Source organism: Neolamprologus multifasciatus, chromosome 14 (genome assembly GCF_963576455.1).
Source record: "Neolamprologus multifasciatus chromosome 14, fNeoMul1.2, whole genome shotgun sequence".
Lineage (NCBI taxonomy): Eukaryota > Metazoa > Chordata > Actinopteri > Cichliformes > Cichlidae > Neolamprologus > Neolamprologus multifasciatus.
In genome coordinates, this window is record NC_140452.1 from 18,575,794 (window position 1) to 18,597,029 (window position 21,236).

General features: G+C 42.7%; 1 protein-coding gene across 1 annotated transcript in view; it reads left to right on the plus strand.

Annotated features, from left to right (window-relative positions):
- The window catches only part of arhgap35a (Rho GTPase activating protein 35a), a 66,081-nt gene that overhangs the window by 27,758 nt on the left and 17,087 nt on the right, over positions 1-21,236 (plus strand). Inside the window, exons 2-3 of the mRNA XM_085184337.1 lie at positions 9,913-13,747; positions 21,017-21,149. Coding sequence (XP_085040463.1) covers positions 10,028-13,747; positions 21,017-21,149 — 3,853 coding nt within the window. The 5' untranslated portion in view covers positions 9,913-10,027. The remainder of the gene's footprint in view (positions 1-9,912; positions 13,748-21,016; positions 21,150-21,236) is intronic.

The following is a 21,236-nucleotide window of genomic DNA, read 5'->3' on the forward strand; positions in this document are numbered from 1 at the left end:
CCAATTCAACAAAAAAATAATTACGCAAACAAAGCCTGCGTTGGGGTGTTCTGTCTCCAACTATTGTTTGAATCTGGGTTGTGCCTTTAATTCTAGGGAGCCTGTCAAAAGCAGTTGGCGGTGCTTTGTCCAGGCGTACCTTTTTATTACTACTGTCTGCTTTATTAGCCTTCCACCGAGCAGGAGAGGACAGAAAGAATTGACTGGAGATGCGAATGAAGGTGGCAACTATTGACTAGTTTGTCTTCTCTTGCTTCTGGCAGGGTGCAATGATGCTACAAGGATGCCGCTGTCCAGGCTAGCCCATTAGCACCTAGACTCCACACATGACAACATGACAAGAACAGACCACCACATGCAATGTGGCATTCGCAGGCTTGCTGCGCCGCTTTCACAGCCACCACTTTGCTTCAGCAGCCTTCTGTAGAAATAGCTTTAAATCATCTTCCACTTCCCCCTCAGTCCCCCTTTTTTTTCCGTTTCTGTCATTTTCCTTTTTAATTGGTCTCAAGATTCAGCAGTGCATGAACATTTCTGTGGCAAAGAGGAGTGTGTGTGTGTGTGTGGGGGGGGGAGGGAGTTTATTTAAACGTTCAATGTGTAAGCAGACAGTTGTGAGCATGTGAGTTAGAGGGCTTGTGTATATTGTTAGATGTGAACGTGCCATATCTATGTTGGAGCATATGCTGTAGGTGTAAGTGGCTTTTTGTGTGTGCGTGAAGACCATCTGTCACCTAGTAACAGTTTGGGTGATCTCTGGCTGATGTAAGAGCTCCCTGTAGGGATCATAGAGCATAATTATATACAAAGCCTGCAGGTCACAAGTACAGATGGAAAGAGTTTAGCAGCATTGTGCTTATACTCTCTGTGATTTGAAGAGAAATTATTGTATTTCTTTAATGTCAAAGTGAAAAATGTTCACATGTAAAAGCCTTGGCAGCTGCAATTTTCTGAATGGCGTGTCTTTAATGTATCAGCGGGTTTTTAACGTCTCTCTCTTTGATGATATCCTGCATAGAGGCCAACTCTAAAATGTATATATTGTTTTCTTTTCAGGGTTGGTTTAGAAAGTCAATTAAAGAACCTTTCGAGCTCCTATCACATCTCAAGGAAATCTAAATGAAAGATAGATATACTTTGTATAATTTGGCTTTAGGTCTCTGACGTCAAATCAGCCACCAGACTTGTTTGGTCTCCTCTTGCTTTCCTTTAACAGTCCAAAGCAGGAAGCAGGGAATGCAGAGGATGCACACATGTGCACTGCTTATATGCTGCACAATTGAAACTTTCCTTCGTATTAGGACAAAACAATTGAAGCTGTACCAGTAACGCCAAAAAAACAAAGAAATGTTGCAATCAAGCCTTTGCCCCCAGCTGCAGACCTTATTCTGGCTGTCAAAATCTTTGCAGCGGCTGATAAAGTAATAAAAATTAAGCTCTGGTGGCAGCGGCATCGCTCCGTGAGTGCACACAGCTTTCCTGTCTTGTGCACCATCTGGAAAACACACCCAGCACATCTATTAAGCACTTACTCCAGCTAAGGACGAGCGCTCCGCTGAAAATGGGTTAATAATGACAATTAAATGGAAGGTAATGTCAGCAGTTGATCTGCCACTCACAAATCATATTATTTTATGTGAATAGCTTTCTGTGCCTAGGAGTGGAATTGCAGTTTTGAATAAGTGTGAGTCACTGAGCCGAGCTATTGAAAATCTACAAAATTGCATTATTTTGTTTTATCAAGACATTCTCTTACTACATAAAGACTTTCAACCCAGAGGCCAGAGCACAAAGTCGGCTATGTTCTATTATTTAGGATGTAAAGGATAGAAAGTTCTGCTTGGCTCTGCCGTTCTTTCAGACACATCAGGTGCATACGACTTCTTTCCTAGTTTATGCACTTTTTTTTAAATTGAGGAACTCTATTTGGTGTGGTGTCATTTTATTACATTCATAGTTTATCATAATGCAATGGCACATGGACGTGTTTATTAGCAAAGACAAATGCAGGCACATGATATCCACCTGTCAGTGCTGAGAGATGGAGGTCATCCCTAGTGCTAAAATGAGGCGTACACACACACACCATCAAACCAATTACACTAGTAATTAGATCTGGAAGCTCATTCAGGTGGAAGATTGCCAGCTGAGTTTAAAAACCCACCTGCTAACCGCTCTCTGCAAAATGCTGTCAGATTTAAGTATAAAACCGCCACGTATGTCCATGTTTTTGTTTACTTTCTGAAAGCCTGCCCCCGTGTCTGCATTTAATGCTCTCCGTCCTGCCTTGTGCATTGGATATATTTGCGTATGTTCTATATTCGTGTTTGTCGGTTTTTGTTTGTGCTGTTGCATCACGTTTGGCTAGGAGGACAGGGCGGCTGTATTGGATGTCTAAATGTGTGTATACAGTTGTGCTGATGCTGACAAGCCTTCTAGCAGGGGAGCAGGGATCAGATGTATGCTAATATCACCAGCAGACAGTCTGCTAGTCTGACAGAGGCCCAGCTGCAAGGTTAGGCACTGCTGCGGGAGAAAGAAAACTGAGAGACAGAGAGGGAGGCATGATAAGAAATGAAGAGAGGGGGATAGAAAGAAAAGGACGAAGGTAAAATTACACAAGGGTCAAGGGCATTAAAAGAAATAAGTACGCCAGTTCATGTCAGGCGGAGGGAATTAAGAAGCAGGGAGAGCGAAGGTCCACAGATAAACTTTTGTGCCAAAGGAAAACACAGGCCATCTGTCCTTCTGACCTTGCATGCAAAGCACCAGTTGTTGCTGTTGTTGTTTTTGTTGTTGTTGTACAGCCTGTTGAACAGGGAATTTCTCACGCAAATGTAAAAGAGTGTGTCTTAAAAATGCAGTGCTTTCAGTTGGCTCCATCACACATCTGGACTGAAGCCAATTGATCATTTTAATTTCATATTTTCATTTATCCTGTAGATTAATCTGTTAATCAGGCAACTTTTCTCGCTGTTAACCCTGAAGTGAGCGTTACTTTTTTTCTGCTTCAATAACAGTCCGATACACAAAGATATTTTAAATGCAATGATTTGTCCATAAAGTCTTCCTTTTGTCATGCCATTTGAACCTTGCTCTTTCCTGGTTTTTAGCTCCTCCAAATCTTTAGTCGTAGTCTTGAAATTCAGATTGGACTGTGAATGCAGTCTTCTTTGCTCTGGCTAGAGCAAGGCAATATGACCAAAAATATTTATCACGATATACATTTCAAAATTTGCGATAACGATATAACTGACGATATAATTGACACTAGACAAAATACTTTACAACTCCACAACTTTATTAGTGCAAAAACCCATCAATGTATTTTCACTTAAACAAGCAGCTGTTTTTTATGTGCATTAAAGTTATAAAAAATTAACAGTGCAAATGCAAATTCCTTGCTGACAGTTTAACCAAAAGGCATTTCCAGTGGAAATTGGCCGACATATCCTCAGCATAACCATGTATAATATCCACAAAACTTAAAAAGAGGTTATACACACACAATACGGTAATATTATGTTGAAGCACAGTACGTATCATTCCGCGAGGCTCCTGCCTACGATAGCCGTAATGCTCCGACAATCCATCAAGCGGTGCGGCTTCGTAGCTTAGCAAAGTCGTACTGAAACATTTGACAGATTTTCGAGCACCGTGTACCACATAAAATCGTTTCGAGGTCAGTAAACACAATCAGAATTCATACACAAGGCACACGGGATTATAAGGGGCACTGTCGATTTTCAGAAAAATCAAAGGATTGATTTTAAGTGTGCCGTATCTTCCAAAAAACACGGTAATAACGACGGCCCGCTAGCATGCTCTACCAAAAATAGTGCTTTGTTGTTTATCTGACAGACGAAAGCTAAACCAGTCCCACTGAAGTTGCAGCATTTTTAAAAACCAATTCTGGTTCATCCGTTTCATTTAACGATCCACTTTCGCTCTTCTCATTCTGCGTCGCCGCCATGTGCGTATGTAAACATAGGCACTGCGCATGCGCGTTTTGCCCCTATTCTATCGCGATATGTCATTTTCCTATCGTTGCCCAAAATTACACCGGTATTACCGTGAGCGGTATGATACAGCCCAGCCCTAGCTCTGGCTATTTTATTCTCAGTAGTTTTTGTTTATTGCCGCCTCCTGTTTGTCCAGGAACATTGTCTCCTCAGGGGTCCATCAGAGGAAATGGGAGTGACTTACTAATAATGCTCAGGAGTCTTCTGAGAATATAGCTGCAGTTAATGTTAAGGTGTATTGTAATTAAAATGATGGTGTTTTTCAATGTATGGAGGTATTAATCATTTTTGAGGGTATTATATTCCCATTAGTGTTTCAGTGCACATGTTGTGGAATGCAAATATGTACTGAGACAGGCTGTGGGGGGTATAATATTTGCCTTTTTTTTTCTTTTTTTTTTATGCGGTTATATCACTGTTCCATCAGATCATGCTAATGCACAAAGTGTACCACATGTGATCCTGCAAATGGAAAGATGTGACTAGCTGAAGCTATTCCACAGATTGACCATAATCCGAGTCAGCGCTAACCAGCGCTTCTGAATCGGGACCTGGCTATGTGATGGTTTGGTTGCTGTGGTAATATTTCTGTTTGTCATATCAAAGTATGTTTTTAATGAGTTTATAGGAATTACTTTTTTTGACTTACTATGAAATATGAGAGCTATAGGTCGATTGATTCAGCCTGTGCAAAAGTATTTTTGTAGGAATCATTTATTGCAGTTGGGTGTGCTTGTGCGGTTTGTTTGCCTGGCCACATGTGAAATATGTTAGCAGTGGTATGATTGCAGTGTTTGTCTTCTGTTGATGCATGCACACAATGGATGGAAAGAGTGAGGGTATTTGTATTTCCTGTTTGGTGTGTGATTGATGGATATGCTGCATATGTGGAAAAGGCAAATGCCTTCTGTTTAAGTGGTTACGCTGAATGCACTGCGCCACAGAGCACTTCGTGTAAAGGGCAGTGAATGTGAAGTGCGGAGGCATTTACATATAGATGCATATACATTATATATTTGAGTCACTGTAAGACCCACGTCTGTGCGCATCGCTGGTTAAGTGATGTTTAAAATGAGTTGTTTCTAACTCAGCATTCATATCAATTAATTCCTTTCCACTGCGAGCCGACCCACCCTGAACAGGAAGCAGCATCAGTGGAAGGACTGTTGACACCCACACACAGCCCCAATGCGTTGACCACAACCCTAGTATCTTACTAATGGACAGCAAGTCTCCAGAGGAGGGGCAAAATGGGAGCGGGCGATGGAGAAGGGATTCTTGACAGATGGGAATCGGAAATCTATATGATGATGATAATGGTCTGGGTGAGACTAGAGAAGTACAACTAGCTGCAGACCTAATTCATCCAAGCGGGGGTAAGGGGGGGGGGGGGGGGCACGCTGTGGACGAAGACAAAGGAAGGGTCATTCACTCTTGAGTCTTCGAGAATACAGGAGAGAGATTTTTTTTTTTCCCTGCTGCCTCTCTGTCGTCATCATAATCCTCATCACCACACTGCACACTTCATGACTATTTCATGACCTTTGTTTCTGTCAACTCCCAGCCTTTCCTGAGTGTGTATTACTATATAACCAGAAGGTTTTCTGGGAAACTCGGCTTCCTAGTTTGTCCTTGCTTAGCACTGTTCACACTGTACTGTGTGAGATTCTCTGAGGCATATCTGATGCTTTTGGCAGCAACTTAAGAAAAGTGATAACATACTCCTTCTTTTATCAGAAATATTATTTCTACTACACTTTTCTTTCACTCTATAATCTATAAAATACTTGGCCTTTGCTAACAGTGTTGCACTTCAACTCAACATTTATTTCCATCACAACTATTTTTCTGACTCTGACTTTAAAATTCTTTCTCCGTAGATATAGCTTTCAGTCATGGTCATCCCATTCAATCCATATGGACTCTCTCTTGTCCAACATTTCCAGTCTGTAAAGATTTCTGTGTGTATCAAAACAGGCCTGGCTGTCATCCTCCCTTGCTAACTGTTGTAACTCTGTAATGAAAGGAATGCAGCCAACTCTTGAAAGCTGCATGGCCTCACGGGCCATGCAGCTACAGAGGGACCCTCCCTTGCTGCTCTTTGTAGCACGTGTTATTCTGAACTTCACGCCCTGACGCCCCAGCATTACCTTAAGGCTGAACTCCAGTACCTTACAGACACATCATATCTGCCTCTACTTTGTCCTTGAGGGAGAGCGGGTGTCCTAAAAAGGGCTGGTTCAGTCAAGGCAAGATTGCTGTATCTTTCCTGCTTTTAAACAGTTTAAAAGGAGGGAATGAAATAATCAGGCAAATGGAGATGTGGTATTTGGGTAGACCATGCTTATAATGCTATTTGCGATTACACAGGGGGGTGAGTGATGGGATGGGTCAGACTTTGACCCTTGTATCCTCTGCGCCTCACCACGCCCTCCCTCCGGGAATTCCAATCTGCAACTCACATGACCCAGGTTGCTGACCTCTCTCCCCTTCCTCTTGTACCCATTCTCGTTAGTGCACATGGAGAGGATGGGGGTACAAACTTCACACACTCCTTTGCCTCCCTACAGTGCCTTGCCCTCCTTTCCATCTCCTGTCATTCTGCCTACTGTCACGTTTCAGGGTCCAAGGCAGATACAACGCAGGCCTTAAACCAGCCCGGGGCCTCGAGATGGTGGTATGCGGCTGGACATGCGCAGCAGACACCAGGCCTCGGGGTGAACTAGGAAACTGTCTGCCTGACTATTCTGCACCTGGACTGCTGCACTGAGACTAGCTAAGCACAAGCAGTGGTGTCTTTATGGGAAAGAGGAAATGTATTCCCCTAATGACTAGATCTATTGTGTGAAATGCTGCACTTAGGCTGCCAGCAGACGTGCTGTAGAAACAAGCTGAATTGTGCAGTTTAATATAAATTCTGTTTCTGTCAGTGACTTTGGTGCAGCCGTCACTCAGCGAGACATTTCATTTTTCTCTATTATTCGCTGTGTTGGAAACTATTGCATCCTCACAACAGACCAGCAAAAATAACATCAACACTTTTTTTTTGTTGCTACTTTTTTTTCTTTTAAGCCTATCTCCTTGTCATACACACACGCGCGCGCATGCACACACACACATTAACTTGCACTCTGCTCTAGTGAATATGTGGGCTGACTGTCACAAAATCTATATGAACTTGGAGGTCCATGTACACCTTGCACACACACGGGAACATAATTAGAAAAAGATAGGTAGGGTCAGCAGAGCAGATGCTAGCAGGGCATCTGTAAGAGTGCTGAGCCTGGCCAGCCGCCAAGTCCATATAGAATTTCAGAGTGCTTGACTGCACTTAATCCAGACCCTCACTGCTGGTCGCAAACATGACCTATTTCACACATGAAGTGATCATCACCAGGATCTTGATTACATAGGATACATTCTGGGTCATCTTTATGTGCACGCATGTGCAAGCTCAGATGAAACATTCATGCTAATGTGGTTCTGCACTAGGGTTTTCCTTACTTATCTGTAAAGGTAATACCCCCTCTCAGCTCATGCAGTAGACGGCTACTTCAAGCATGTCACAACAGTTTACGCTACAGAGATAGATTTTACAAGCTAGCAATGCAAAAATAGAGCCCACAGACCTACCAGAAATCCCTTTTGGTTTACTCTGGGGGAATAAAAAGAAATGCAGTATATGCAATTTATAATAAGTGACATTGCTGTACAGACTAGCAGTAGCTGTAAAATTAAAGGTTACCACGTATGAGGGATCCACTAATAATATGGCAGCTACAAATATGTATTGTAGTATGTATTGTATTTGTTCATGGTCTTGAGTACCATGCAGCTTTTTAATTTCATGTCTGTGAAGGATGTCTGTACACAGCACAGCAAAGGATCATGTAGACACTGTATATTAAGAAATTATTATTATTATTATGCTGAATAGATGTTCAATTAAGTCAGTGGACCGTGTCCAGGGGCAGCAGGTCTCTTTTCTTTCTGGTGAATGCAGTTGAGGGACCTGCTGAGGTCATCTGTGTAATGCGAACATAATTAGGTCAGTGAACAGGTTTGTTATTAACCCACAGATACCTCGATAAATACCACAGTGCAGTCCTTCCCATCCAGTTAAAGGGGGGTGTGTGTGGTGGTCATCTATAATGTGTACATTCATATACTATCAAGCAAGTAGACACACACATGCCCAGCGAGAGAAGGAGATGAATTAATCACAATTCCTAGGTCATATTCGTATTTGATCCTATTGACCATCAAGTCAGGCTGTACACAGTGTACAATGCATGTTGATATTATAGGGATTTGGTCCACCTCTGTGAGCTTTGATGCATTTTTCATGCATGTTTCCTCTTTAAATATCAAAACACGAGGTATTCTATTTGATATGGATTCCTTTTCCTGCTGGTGCTGGGTTATACACCTGGTTAAGCACAGGGGCACTCTTGTCTCTGTAATTTTAATCCACAGCCTGAGTGGAATTTACTTTTAGCAAAACACTAGGCTTCAGCTGTGAACTTTGATTAGTGGCTCTCCCTTTCAAATAAAACTCAGAAATGCAGTATGTAAAAGACGTAGTAGTCATTACATAGCAGGTTGGGTGTAGCTTTTTTTTTTTTTAAGTGTACACTATTTTCTAACACACACAAGTTTCTTACCATTTTTCTTGTCATTGTTCGTATCTCTGGTGAATCAGAGTTGGACAGTGAGGTTCATTTTTAGGAATCTGCAGGTCTGTGTTGCCTGACAAACTCGATTCAAAAATAATGAAGGCTTTGGCTGCTTTTGTGTTCTCTGTCAAAAGAGCTGTTCGTGATTAATAGTGGTTTTAATGTCTGTTTTCACTACATAAATGACTCAGTTATGACATGGAGGGGGTGGTCCTCCATCATTTTGAAATGCAGTGCGTGGCTATCTGTCTGAGAGCTTAACAAGATTTTCGTTCCATACAAATTGAGTTGTAACACCCTTTCATGCCTCATCCTTTCCCTTTTCCTTAACTTATTTTTAGACCTAATCTACCAGTCGAATAAATAATACCGAGATGAGCAACTAAGCATCTCTATATGGTCTTATGTGTTTTTGCCTTTTTCTTACTTGCAATGCAGCCATTTCTTGCTTCTGATTTAGGTAAATATGCATGACATTAATGATGGTACAGGAGCCAACTCTTATCTGTTTGGTTATAAACATAGGAAAACATGTTTTTGATGGAAACAAGTCAGCCAACAGGCAATGCAGCCTTTTAAAATGCAGATGGCTTTCCCTAGTTGGCCAATTAGTAACTTTAGCTCTGGAACACTTATCTTCTTTCATCTTCCTGTGTGTGTCTTTCATTTAGGGTGCCGAGAGCTTCGTGTGCCTTTTTCTACAAGAGTGTCGTGCTACTTGTGTGCATATGTTTGCGTGCACAGTCGTTTGTCTGTTTGTTGCAGTAGTGAAAGAGCTACATTACTTTCCTCCAATGTTGCTGCGAGTGAGGCAAACCAACCAGACTGTTAGAAGCCAGATAATAACCCAAAACACACATTGCATTGCAATGAACATGAGAATGAAATGTGGAAGGCACCAATGTTAGCACTGCAGTCCTTGGCAGCATTAAAATTAAATGAGTTAAACTGGGAAAAAATTGCCTTTAACTGAGTTACAGCTGGGTTAAGTAATGTGCAGCATTCCAACAGCTTTACCACTGACCTCAATCTTTTCAGGAAATATTCAGTGGAGAAATAGGATCAGAGATTAACAATTGTTAACAGAACACAGGCACATAGTAGGAATTTAGATGTGAGGCACAGTAGCTAAAGGTTGTCATTAGAATAGTGGATTTTTTTTTGTATATCTCTAGATTAAATCTCACTTTTGTCTCTCTCTTTCTATCATGCAGGACCAAGCCTCAGACCAGTGAGCTTCTCTTGCATGGAAACCCTGCTTCCTTGGCAGCCTGCTCCTCTCTCTAGAGCTCACGGCCAGCATGGCAGGATGAGCCTCTGCCAGCAACGATGATGGCCAAAAAGCAAGATCCGCGGCCACCCACCTACAACCTGGTTGTGCTTGGGCTGTCCGGCACAGAGAAGGAGAAAGGGCAATGCGGTGTGGGCAAGTCCTGCCTGTGTAACCGCTTTGTCCGGCCAAGTGCAGATGACTTCTACCTAGATCACACCTCTGTTCTCAGTACCAGTGACTTTGGAGGGCGTGTAGTGAACAATGACCACTTCCTATACTGGGGAGAGGCTGTAAGGACAATGGAGGAGGGGTCAGAATGCCGTATAAATGTGGTGGAGCAGACTGAGTTCATTGACGATCAGACGTTTCAGCCGCACCGAAGCACGGCACTGCAGCCTTACATCAAGAGGGCAGCTTCCACCAAGCTGGCTTCAGCTGAAAAGCTGATGTACTTTTGCACAGATCAGCTGGGGCTGGAGCAAGACTTTGAGCAGAAACAGATGCCGGAAGGCAAGCTTATGGTGGATGGCTTCTTACTCTCTGTAGATGTTAGCAGGGGTATGAACCGTAGCTTTGAGGATCAGATGAAGTTTGTTACCAACCTATATAACCAGCTAGCAAAAACAAAAAAGCCTGTGGTTCTGGTCCTTACCAAATGTGATGAAGGTGTTGAGCGGTATATTAAAGACTCACATACTTTTGCCCTAACTAAGAAGAATCTACAGGTGGTAGAAACCTCAGCACGTTCCAATGTCAATGTTGACCTAGCCTTTTTTACACTGATTCAATTAATAGACAAGAGTAGGGGAAAGCCCAAGATTATCCCCTACTTTGAGGCACTGAAACAGCAGAGTCAACAGATTGCCTCAGCCAAAGACCGCTATGAGTGGCTGGTCAACCGAATTGTAAAGAACTACAATGAGACATGGCCTGTTGTCAGTCGGCGCATGCAGACTGCCCCCGAGTACAAGGACTATGTTTTTCTTGAGGGCACTGCTAAAGCTAAGAAGCTCTTCCAGCAGCATGTGCATAGACTTAAACAAGAACACATAGAGAAACTTAGGAAGCTCTATCTAAGTACTCTGCCACAGGCACTGTCTACACTCTTACCACAGTTGGATGAGATAGACCACTTGAGCTGGTCTGGAGTTCAGAAAGTCCTGGAGACTAAAAGAGATTTCTGTCAGTGGTTTGTTGTGCTAGATGATACACCTTGGGAGACCACAACACACATTGATAACATGGAAGATGATCGCATCCCACAAGACCTACTGGAGACACCAGCAGCGGAAGCCATTTATGAGTCCCATCTGGAGCAGCTAAGGAATGAGCGGAAACGGGCTGAAATGAGATGGGAGTTCAAGGAGAAGTTAAGTGTCTCTCCTTTTATCACACCAGGGAAGCCATGGGAGGAGGCCAGAAGCTTCATCATGAATGAAGAGTTCTACCAGTGGCTGGATGAAGCTGAATATCTGGATATCTACAATAAACACCAGAAAGAAATCATCGACCGGGCCAAAGAAGACTTTCAAGAATTGCTCCTTGAATATTCTGAGCTCTTTTATGAGTTAGAGTTGGATGCAAAACCGAGTACAGAGAAAATGGGAGCCATTCGAGAAGTGCTGGGGGAGGAGCAAAGATTTAAGGCCCTTCAGAAGCTGCAGGCAGAAAGAGATGCTCTTGTACTGAAACATATCCACTTTATCTATCACCCCACAAAGGAATCCTGTCCCAACAATCCGCACTGTGTGGATACTAAGATAGAGCAGATACTGGCCTCCAGATTCCCAACTCGGTACCCTTCATCAGAGTGTGCGAGACTGGAAGGGGGGAGAGCTGAACGGATAAATCTTGTCATTCTAGGAAAAGATGGGCTAGCCAGAGAGATGGCCAATGAGATAAGAGCCTTGTGCACCAGTGACGACCGGTACGTGTTAGATGGAAAACTGTATGAGCTGACCCTCCGTCCCATAGAGGGCAATGTACGTCTCCCAGTTAATTCCTTCTACACACCAACCTTTACACCGCATGGTTGCCTATGTTTGTACAATTCAAAGGAATCTCTCTCTTATGTTGTTGAGAGTATAGAGAAGCTTAGAGAGTCGACTATTAGCAGAAGGGAAAGGGAAAACAGCTTATCTCAACTGCCACTGTCCCTCCTTCTGGTCACCAAGAGGGGGGTGGGGTCCATAGGGGATATTGGAGGGGAGACAGCTCAAACTCTCATACAACAAGGGCAGCAGGTAGCTGCAAAGCTACAGAGTGCTTACCTAGACCCTGCCTCTCCAGGCATGGGTTATGGCCGCAATGTCAGCGAGAAGCAGATCACTCAGATGTTGAAAGGACTCTTAGAAATACGTAGAAACATAGGGAGCAGCTCCCCTCCACTACCTCCTCCATCCTCCAGAGACTCTCAGTCCCAGTCAATGCTCGAGGCAGACCTGAGGATAGTCCTGTGCCTGATGTGCGGAGACACCTACGACCTAGACCAACTCCTTGCTCCCTTCCTTTTGCCCCAGCATTGTCGTCCTTCCTCGAGCCTCGGTGGTGGCACCTCTGTTCTGCTGGATCTTAGTATAGGAGGTCAGAAGCAGAATATCGAGCTGTCATTGCTCTCCTTCCATTCCTCATTAGCCCTTCGCAAGGCTGGGCTCGTCCATGGCTACATTGCTGTTTACTCTACTCGCCGCAAGGCCTCTTTGGAGACATTGTGTGCTTTTCTGTGTGAGGTACAAGACATCATCCCAATCCAGTTATTAGCAGTAGGGGAGAGCCAGATGGAGCTGTCAGATTCAGACTCTGCTAAGGAACAAGTTATTCAGGGGGAAGAATTGGCTCATGAAATAGAGGCAAGATTTAACACGGTAATATGTGGACATGGTGGCGTAGTAGGTGGTCTTCATAAGATAGATCTCTTCCAGCCTTTCTTAAAAGAGGCGATGGAGAAGCGCACCATTGTTGAGGCCACACACATGTATGACAATGTAGCAGAGGCATGCACCAATGAGAGCGTCAGCCCTCGTGGTGGCTCTCCCAGCCCGGTTACACTTTTGGACTCAGAAGATGATATTGATCCATCACCTCCTTACCCTACCCTGAGGGAGGATACTCTCAGCTCCCAACTGGGAAGCTTCAAGCTGTCAGAAATGGATTCAGATGATCCCTTCTCTTTCATTTCCGAGCTTAGCACTTTTGAGAGCAAGGTGAACAACAAAGTTCCTCCACAAGTGAAGCCCAAGCCAGTCCTTAAGGTTAATCTTGGCCCTTACATGGACCAACAGGGAGGCACCAACCGCCGCTCTTTGCCCCAAGCTGTCACCTGGGCCCGAGGTAGTGATGGTGGCTATGACCCCTCAGACTATGCTGAGCCAATGGATGCTGTGAGCAAACCTAGACACACAGAAGAGGAAAATATTTACTCTGTCCCACATGACAGCACACAGGGCAAGATTATCACCATCCGCAATGCCAACAAGGGTCATTCAAATGGGAGTGCTGGGGGGAATGGGTCAGACAGTGAAGCTGATAGCAGTTCACTGGAGCGCAGAAGAAAATTGTCTGCGATTGGCATAAAGCCTAAGCTTTACAGAGACAGATCCAAACGGCTTGGGAAGTTCAGCAATTTTAGGACGAGCTTTTCTATCGGCAGCGATGATGAGATGGGGAGTTCATTCAAGGCGAGCCAGGATGACGAAGGACTTAAGAAAGACAACTCCACTGAGGATAGTGAGGATCCTAAAAAAAGAAATATTCTCAAAAGCCTGCGCAGAACTAAGGTTAGTGTTCATGCAACTATCTGCTTAAGTTTAATATGAGTGCCATTGTGGCTTAAAAAATTCTATAAATTAACTCATAAATTCAGAGCACTTTCTTTTTCTTGGTTTAGCAGTTTCCAACACAACAGTTACCAAGCTTTAATGCCAAATGTTCAGTATTTATTATTGAACCAATCGCCTACTCAAGTGCATTTTAAACTGTAGAATTTTCTTAATAACCTCCTCACGTCCTTTAATTGTTTTGGCAGATTAAAGTGTCTAATGCTAAAGTAAGGTAAAATCATTTTTTAAGCAAAAGAAGAAAACATTTGTAATGGTTATTTTTAAATATTCAAAACATGCCAGGTTTACTTTTTACTATATTTTCCTCACATATAATTATAATGTATAGAAAATCTGTATGAAAAATACCTCAAAGGGAAAAGTGTGTTTATATATAGTTTATATAAATTAATCTGTATATAGAAAATATATAGAAAAGTATATAGAAAATAGACACACAAAATGTCCATAATCTCCAGTATGATTAGTTCTTGTTTGAGATTGAACAGCTGTTTGCTTTTGCGATTAAATGTGTTTCTAACTAAACTCAAGGAATTTCTAATGAGTTGAGAAAGATCTGTCTTCTCTGAAGCTTAGCCCACTGATAACATGACATATACTGTAGGAGGTTTGTATAAAAGGATGTCTGCAATATTTTTTCACTAACCGCTCTGTGGGATCCCTCTAAACTAGCCAGATCATCAGAGATAATGGAGGCAAACTCTGGTCAGTAAACCTCTATACCAGAAAGCAGAAACTCTTAATGAATAGGGACAGAGCCGTGGTATAGACTGTGCTATTTCATCTGTCTGTGTCCATCTCTATCTGGTATCTTCAGGTTTCCCTAGAGGAATAATGTTAGACATTGATCTTTTGCAAGGTTCTTAAACGTCTTTCTATACTGGCACTTAAAACAGATTTTTGTTGCTTTTACTGTCGTACTTCAGTGAAGTTTTGACTAAGACTGGACTGATTATCTTTATTTGCTTCCTTCCTTTACTTTTCTCATATTCTCAGTTTGGTCTCCTGTTCTTGCTGATTCATACTGCTTCTCACATTCCTGTCACTTTTTTTCTCTCCCCCCATTATATTCTTGTCTTTTGGACACATGTATCTCCTACTTTACTTGATTTCTGTCTCCCCATTTCTTTTTCTTCCTGTGCTTGTCTCTCACCCACATGCAGTGACCTTACAGTGTTCGGCTTATCAGCCTGGTATGCTGTTCATTCACACACATGGTGCGGTATAGAAGTGCCAACTGAACAGCAGTTACATCTGTGTATGTTGTGCTTCTGTGTCTGTGATAATTACCATGGCTGTCAGCAGAGAGGAACAGGAGGGGGATGAATAATGTTTTCACACACTCAGATGTGATGTCCAAGTACCTGAATAGAAGCTGTCCTCCCAGATAATTCAACTGCTAAGATCGCATTCTGTAGCAGTGAGAACCTTTAAAACACAAAGTAGCAGGATTTGTGAGCAGACAAGTTCAAGTAGTACACTCAGTGGCCACTTTATTATGTACTTGCTAGTATTGAGTTAGAGCCTTTTGCCTTCAGAACGGTCTTGATTCTTTGTGGCATGGATTCAACAGGGTGCTGCAAATGTTCCTCAGAGCTTTGGGGCTATATTAACATGACAGCATCACACAGTCGCTGCACAGTTGTCACCTGCACATCAATAATGTGAATCTCCTGTTCCACCAAATCCCAAAAGTGCTTTATTGGATCAAGACAGGTGACTGTGGAGGCTGTTTGAGTACAGCAAGCTCACTCTTATGTTCAAGAAGTCAGTTTGAGATGCTGTGAGCTTTGTGGCATGCTGTTGTTCTGCTGGAAGCAGCCATCAGAAGATGGGTACGCTGTGGTCACATGGTCAGCAACAGTATTCAGGTAAACCCAGGTAAACCCCAAAGTATGCCAATTGTCCTCCACAATGTTATTCCATCACCAGAAACCTGAACCGGTATACAAGGCAGGATGGATGCATGCTTTCATGTTCATCCCAAATTCTAAACGTTGATGCCGCCAGCAGCCATACCACATTCAGAGTCACTTAAATTTTCACTTAAAACTTCTGCAGATCATATTAACGATATATACGTGCCTAAATGCATTAAATTCCCACGTGATTGGCTTGCATTAAAAAGCAGTTGAGCATGTACCCAACAAGGTGGCCGGTGACTGTATGTTAGCAAGTACAAGATGTAATAGCTGTGATTTTTACACGACCATACGCTTTGACCCTCTCTATGCAAAGGGGCAGAGCAAAAGTGGATCCATAAAGTGAATGATATGAACTTTGAATGCCACTATATTGGTGAATGGACAAAACTTCCACTCTCATCTTTTAAAGGGCTTAAAGGTAGTTTATGATTGATTGCACAGGGACCTGTAATGACCGCACACCCTTCATTCTTATCATTCTAATTATGTGGTATAAAAAATAATAAAATACAGATATTGACATTACACTAGTAATTCAATAATAACAATAAGTGGGGCACATGGTAATTTGTGAACTACATACAGTTTGTTGCACCAGTAATTTTACATTTGAAATACATCTTGGGTAATGCGCAGATATATACCTTTTATGAAGGGTCATTTGTTTAGAAATTGCACTAATGATTATACTGTGAAACCAGGGAAAAGCTTTAAATAAATATATAAAAACACTGATTTAAATTTCCAGTCATACCGCCCAGTACTACATGACACATTTTAAACCCACACATTTCCAAAGAAAAAGAAAAAGCCAACAGAAGGTAGGCCAGTGTCAGCATCATTAGTTATATCAGTGCCCATGATTTGTGCCCTACGGCATGGCTTGGGATCTGGATATCCACATTACAAGCCATTATGGCTTAATTGTGGTTGTAACAAAGTGATCAAGTTCCATCACCTATTTTCTAAGCAGCTGTCTGAAAGATAAGTGTCCATTTTCAGTCTGCTGCAGCCTGAAATCCCTTCAGGAAGACATTTATTGAGTTATTTGGTCATTTCAGGGAGATGTATTGTGGCAGTGCCTCTCCATTGGCAAACAACCAGCCATTCCTGTTGTTGACTGGTCGGGGTTAACTCAGCCTGCTTTTCAGTGGTCTTTTACGTGACCGTTTGGTGTTATGCAGTGTAAACATTTTCTTGGAGAGAGCCTTAGGGCGCTGTCTACCAATCTGAATCATGACGTCTAGGAACAAATAATGGAAGCTACACTCTTAGCCCATTTTAAAGCCCTCTTTACCTCAGGCGCTGACCAACTGTGTCTGTCCTGATCACCCTCCCTCAGCGAGAGGCCGGAAACGTTTCCTCTCTCTTTCGTCTGCACCTTTTTTTCCCCCCTAACTTACTCAGCCAGAAAGAAAAGTGTTTGAAATTCCTCAGTCACCCAGTTTGTCTACTGACTTCATGCAGGAAATAAAAGGCAGGGAGAGACAGTCAAACAAAAGGCTCGGAAACAGCAATGGAAAGAAAATGGAGATGAGAGGAATAAGAGTTATGATAAAACTTTTGAGTGGCTTTGTGTTTCAGTGTCCTACAGTGTGTGTAAATGCTCACTGTGGTGTCTGCGTGTTATTGTTGAGGATCTGTTGTGTTTTGATTTTGTGGTAGAGGTCTGTTTTGTCTCCTCAGCGCTGGCAGCATATCCTGTCTCAGTCAGCAACTGAAAGGAGTGGCCAGAAGGCAAAACTGCAGGGAGAGAAGACAGTAAGAGAGGAGAGTGGATGCAGGAGGAGGGGGTGGGTGTATAGAGACAGTCTGCTAAACTGAGATAGGGCACAGATATACAACACGCTCAGTGTGACAGGACACAAATAAATTATGAGCTGCAACATGGAGCTGGAAACCAAACTGGCCGCGAGTTATAACAACAATAGTTCTCTGCTGTTCCTAAAATTCAGTTGAAGCTTTACGTTAGTGTTTTGTGAACGCATGAATACAGGGTTCAAATCTACCCCTGGTCCCATGGACGTCCCGGGGAGTGTCAGAGAGGCAGTGGAGGAGGTAGCTGGGGAGTGATAAGTGAAAGAATTTGACTTAGGAATCTGCTCATGTGGGGTTATGATGGAACGATAACTGGGAGGCTGTAACTGACTGGCTGAGAATCTGCAGGTATTTAACATGTATCACTTAGTGCAAGTCCAGACTTTAACGGGATTCTTGAAGGAGGTGCAGACTCTTCTTGGAATACATTGTTATACTCTTATCGTTTGACATTTAGGGATTTTTTTCACTTGAACTTTTTTTGTCAACCGAAGCGCTGACAATGTTCTTTTTTGTAAAGGCTGTCATAGAGGAGCGTCTTGAGGCCAATGCAAAATATATTCTTATGTATTTGTTTGCATACATCTCTAGACCCAGCAGTCTTAGCTAATTATAGGCCAATCTCCAACCTTCCTTTCATATCAAAAATCCTTGAAAGAGTAGTTGTCAAACAGCTAACAGATCATCTGCAGAGGAATGGTTTATTTGAAGAGTTTCAGTCAGGTTTCAGAGTTCATCACAGCACAGAAACAGCTTTATTGAAGGTTACAAATGATCTTCTTATGGCCTCTGACAGTGGACTCATCTCTGTGCTTGTCCTTCTTGACCTTAGTGCAGCATTCGATACTGTTGACCATAATATTCTATTAGAGCGATTAGAACATGCTGTAGGTATTACAGGTATTGCACTGCAGTGGTTTGTATCATATCTATCTAATAGACTCCAATTTGTGCATGTAAATGGAGAGTCCTCTTCACACACTGAGGTTAATTATGGAGTTCCACAGGGTTCGGTGCTAGGACCAATTCTGTTTACATTATACATGCTTCCCCTAGGCAGCATCATTAGAAGACATAGCATACATTTTCACTGCTATGCAGATGACACCCAGCTCTATCTGTCCATGAAGCCAGATAACACACACCAATTAGTTAAACTGCAGGAATGTCTTAAAGACATAAAGACTTGGATGGCCACTAACTTTCTGCTTCTTAACTCAGATAAAACTGAGGTCATTGTACTCGGCGCTGAAAAGCTTAGAAATATGGTATCTAACCAGATTCTTACTCTGGATGGCATTACCTTGGCCTCCAGTAACACTGTGAGGAACCTTGGAGTCATTTTTGACCAGGATATGTCCTTCAACGCACATATTAAACAAATATGTAAGACTGCGTTCTTCCATTTGCGCAACATCTCTAAAATTAGAAATATCCTGTCTCAGAGTGACGCTGAAAAACTAGTTCATGCATTTATTACTTCCAGGCTGGACTACTGCAATTCATTATTATCAGGATGTCCAAAAAACTCACTGAAAAGCCTTCAGTTAATCCAAAATGCTGCAGCAAGAGTACTGACAGGGACTAGAAGGAGAGAGCATATTTCTCCTGTTTTGGCTTCCCTTCATTGGCTTCCTGTTAAATCCAGAATTGAATTCAAAATCCTGCTCCTCACATACAAGGTCTTAAATAATCAGGCCCCATCTTATCTTAATGACCTTGTAGTACCATATCACCCTATTAGAGCACTTCGCTCCTGCTCTGCAGGCCTACTTGTTGTTCCTAGAGTATTTAAAAGTAGAATGGGAGGGAGAGCCTTCAGTTTTCAGGCCCCTCTTCTGTGGAACCAGCTTCCAGTTTGGATTCAGGAGACAGACACTATCTCTACTTTTAAGATTAGGCTTAAAACCTTCCTTTTTGCTAAAGCATATAGTTAGGGCTGGACCAGGTGACCCTGAATCCTCCCTTAGTTATGCTGCAATAGATGTAGGCTGCCGGGGGATTCCCATGATGCATTGAGTTTTTCCTTTCCAGTCACCTTTCTCACTCACTATGTATTAACAGACCTCTCTGTATTGAATCGTATCTGTTATTAATCTCTGTCTCTCTTCCACAGCATGTCTTTATCCTGTCTTCCTTCTCTCACCCCAACCGGTCGCAGCAGATGGCCGCCCCTCCCTGAGCCTGGTTCTGCCGGAGGTTTCTTCCTGTTAAAAGGGAGTTTTTCCTTCCCACTGTCGCCAAAGTGCTTGCTCATAGGGGGTCATATGATTGTTGGGCTTTTCTCTGTATCTATGAAGCGCCTTGAGGCGACATTTGTTGTGATTTGGCGCTATATAAATAAAATTGAATTGAATTGAATTAACTAAGCATTGCCTAATATTTTAGCAGTTAATACGATTTAAGAAGGAAAAATCACAGTGAGTGCGCTAATGACTTTTGAAGAGTGAAACTCATTGGCCTATGTAAAATTGAAGCTCTTGAAAGAATGTGATAAAATGAAACTACAGTTAAAGGTAAGACACATACAGACATAACTCTAGCCTACAGTTATGTGCTAATAATGGCCTTATTCATAGAAGGCTAATGAAAAATATCTTGCCATGGCGATGGCAAAAAACTCCAGGTGAGCCTTTGTTAATCTGCCCGGTCTTAATGAATCTATCACCACTTGTTCCTTCGAGTACCACTGAGAGTGAGTGTGAATATATGTGCAATCGAAAATGTTTGGCAGAGTGCAGCGAGGCCAGTATCTGGAGCAGAGGGCACGCCGTGCTTCTTCCCTCTAATGAGCACTCCTCTGCTCCTTTTCTTGTGTCTGTCAGGCCTGCACTGCACCAGCAGTCTGTGTGTCCAGCCAACCATGCATCTCTGGCTCGACACCCAGCCTGCCAGGCCAGAGCCTCAGGGGGCTGACAGACATACTAGAGATCCAGGGCTCGGAGGCCTTCAAATATCCCTGCTGAACACCATTAAGGCACAGCACAATTACTGCTGACGCCTCAGCCATACGGAGTAGCAGGCAAAAATGTTGCAAGAGTGTATCACAACTCCCATAACAGTAGTAAGAAAGTATTTAAACAATGAATAGGGGAGTTTGATTATCTGTTAACAGCAGTGCACGTGCGGTAGCAGAGAGAGAAACAGGAACAGAATGCCATACAAAAGAAGGACGAGATAAAGTGATGAAATAAGTGATGCATATCTCTCAGGTATATGCACAGAACAGGGCTTAAGGCAGCCATATATGAGTGCTTGTAAGTTTAACCTTTTAAGGAATGTGCGGGATAAGTGCATACACGTCTCGTCTCTCACAGTTGCTAACATAACAACACAGTCACATTTAAATAAGGTCATGGCCATTTCAAGACCAGTGCCACCAGAAAATGTTGATGTTCTTCCTTTGTTTGCTACCAACATTCTGATTTATCTTTTCCTTTTTTTCCCCTTTTATTTTTCCTAGAAACCACGTTCCAAACCCAGGCATTCCATCTCAAAACCTGGCTACTTTGGCATGCCACTATCCACTGTGGTCACTCCTGAGAGACCAATCCCAGTCTTCATCGAGAAGTGCATCCATTTCATTGAAACAACGGGTAAGGATCTGTACGGACGCTTAATGGCATCCAGTGCAATGCATCGCAGGATCTTGTGTTTCAGTCGTTTAGCTAATAACTCTTATA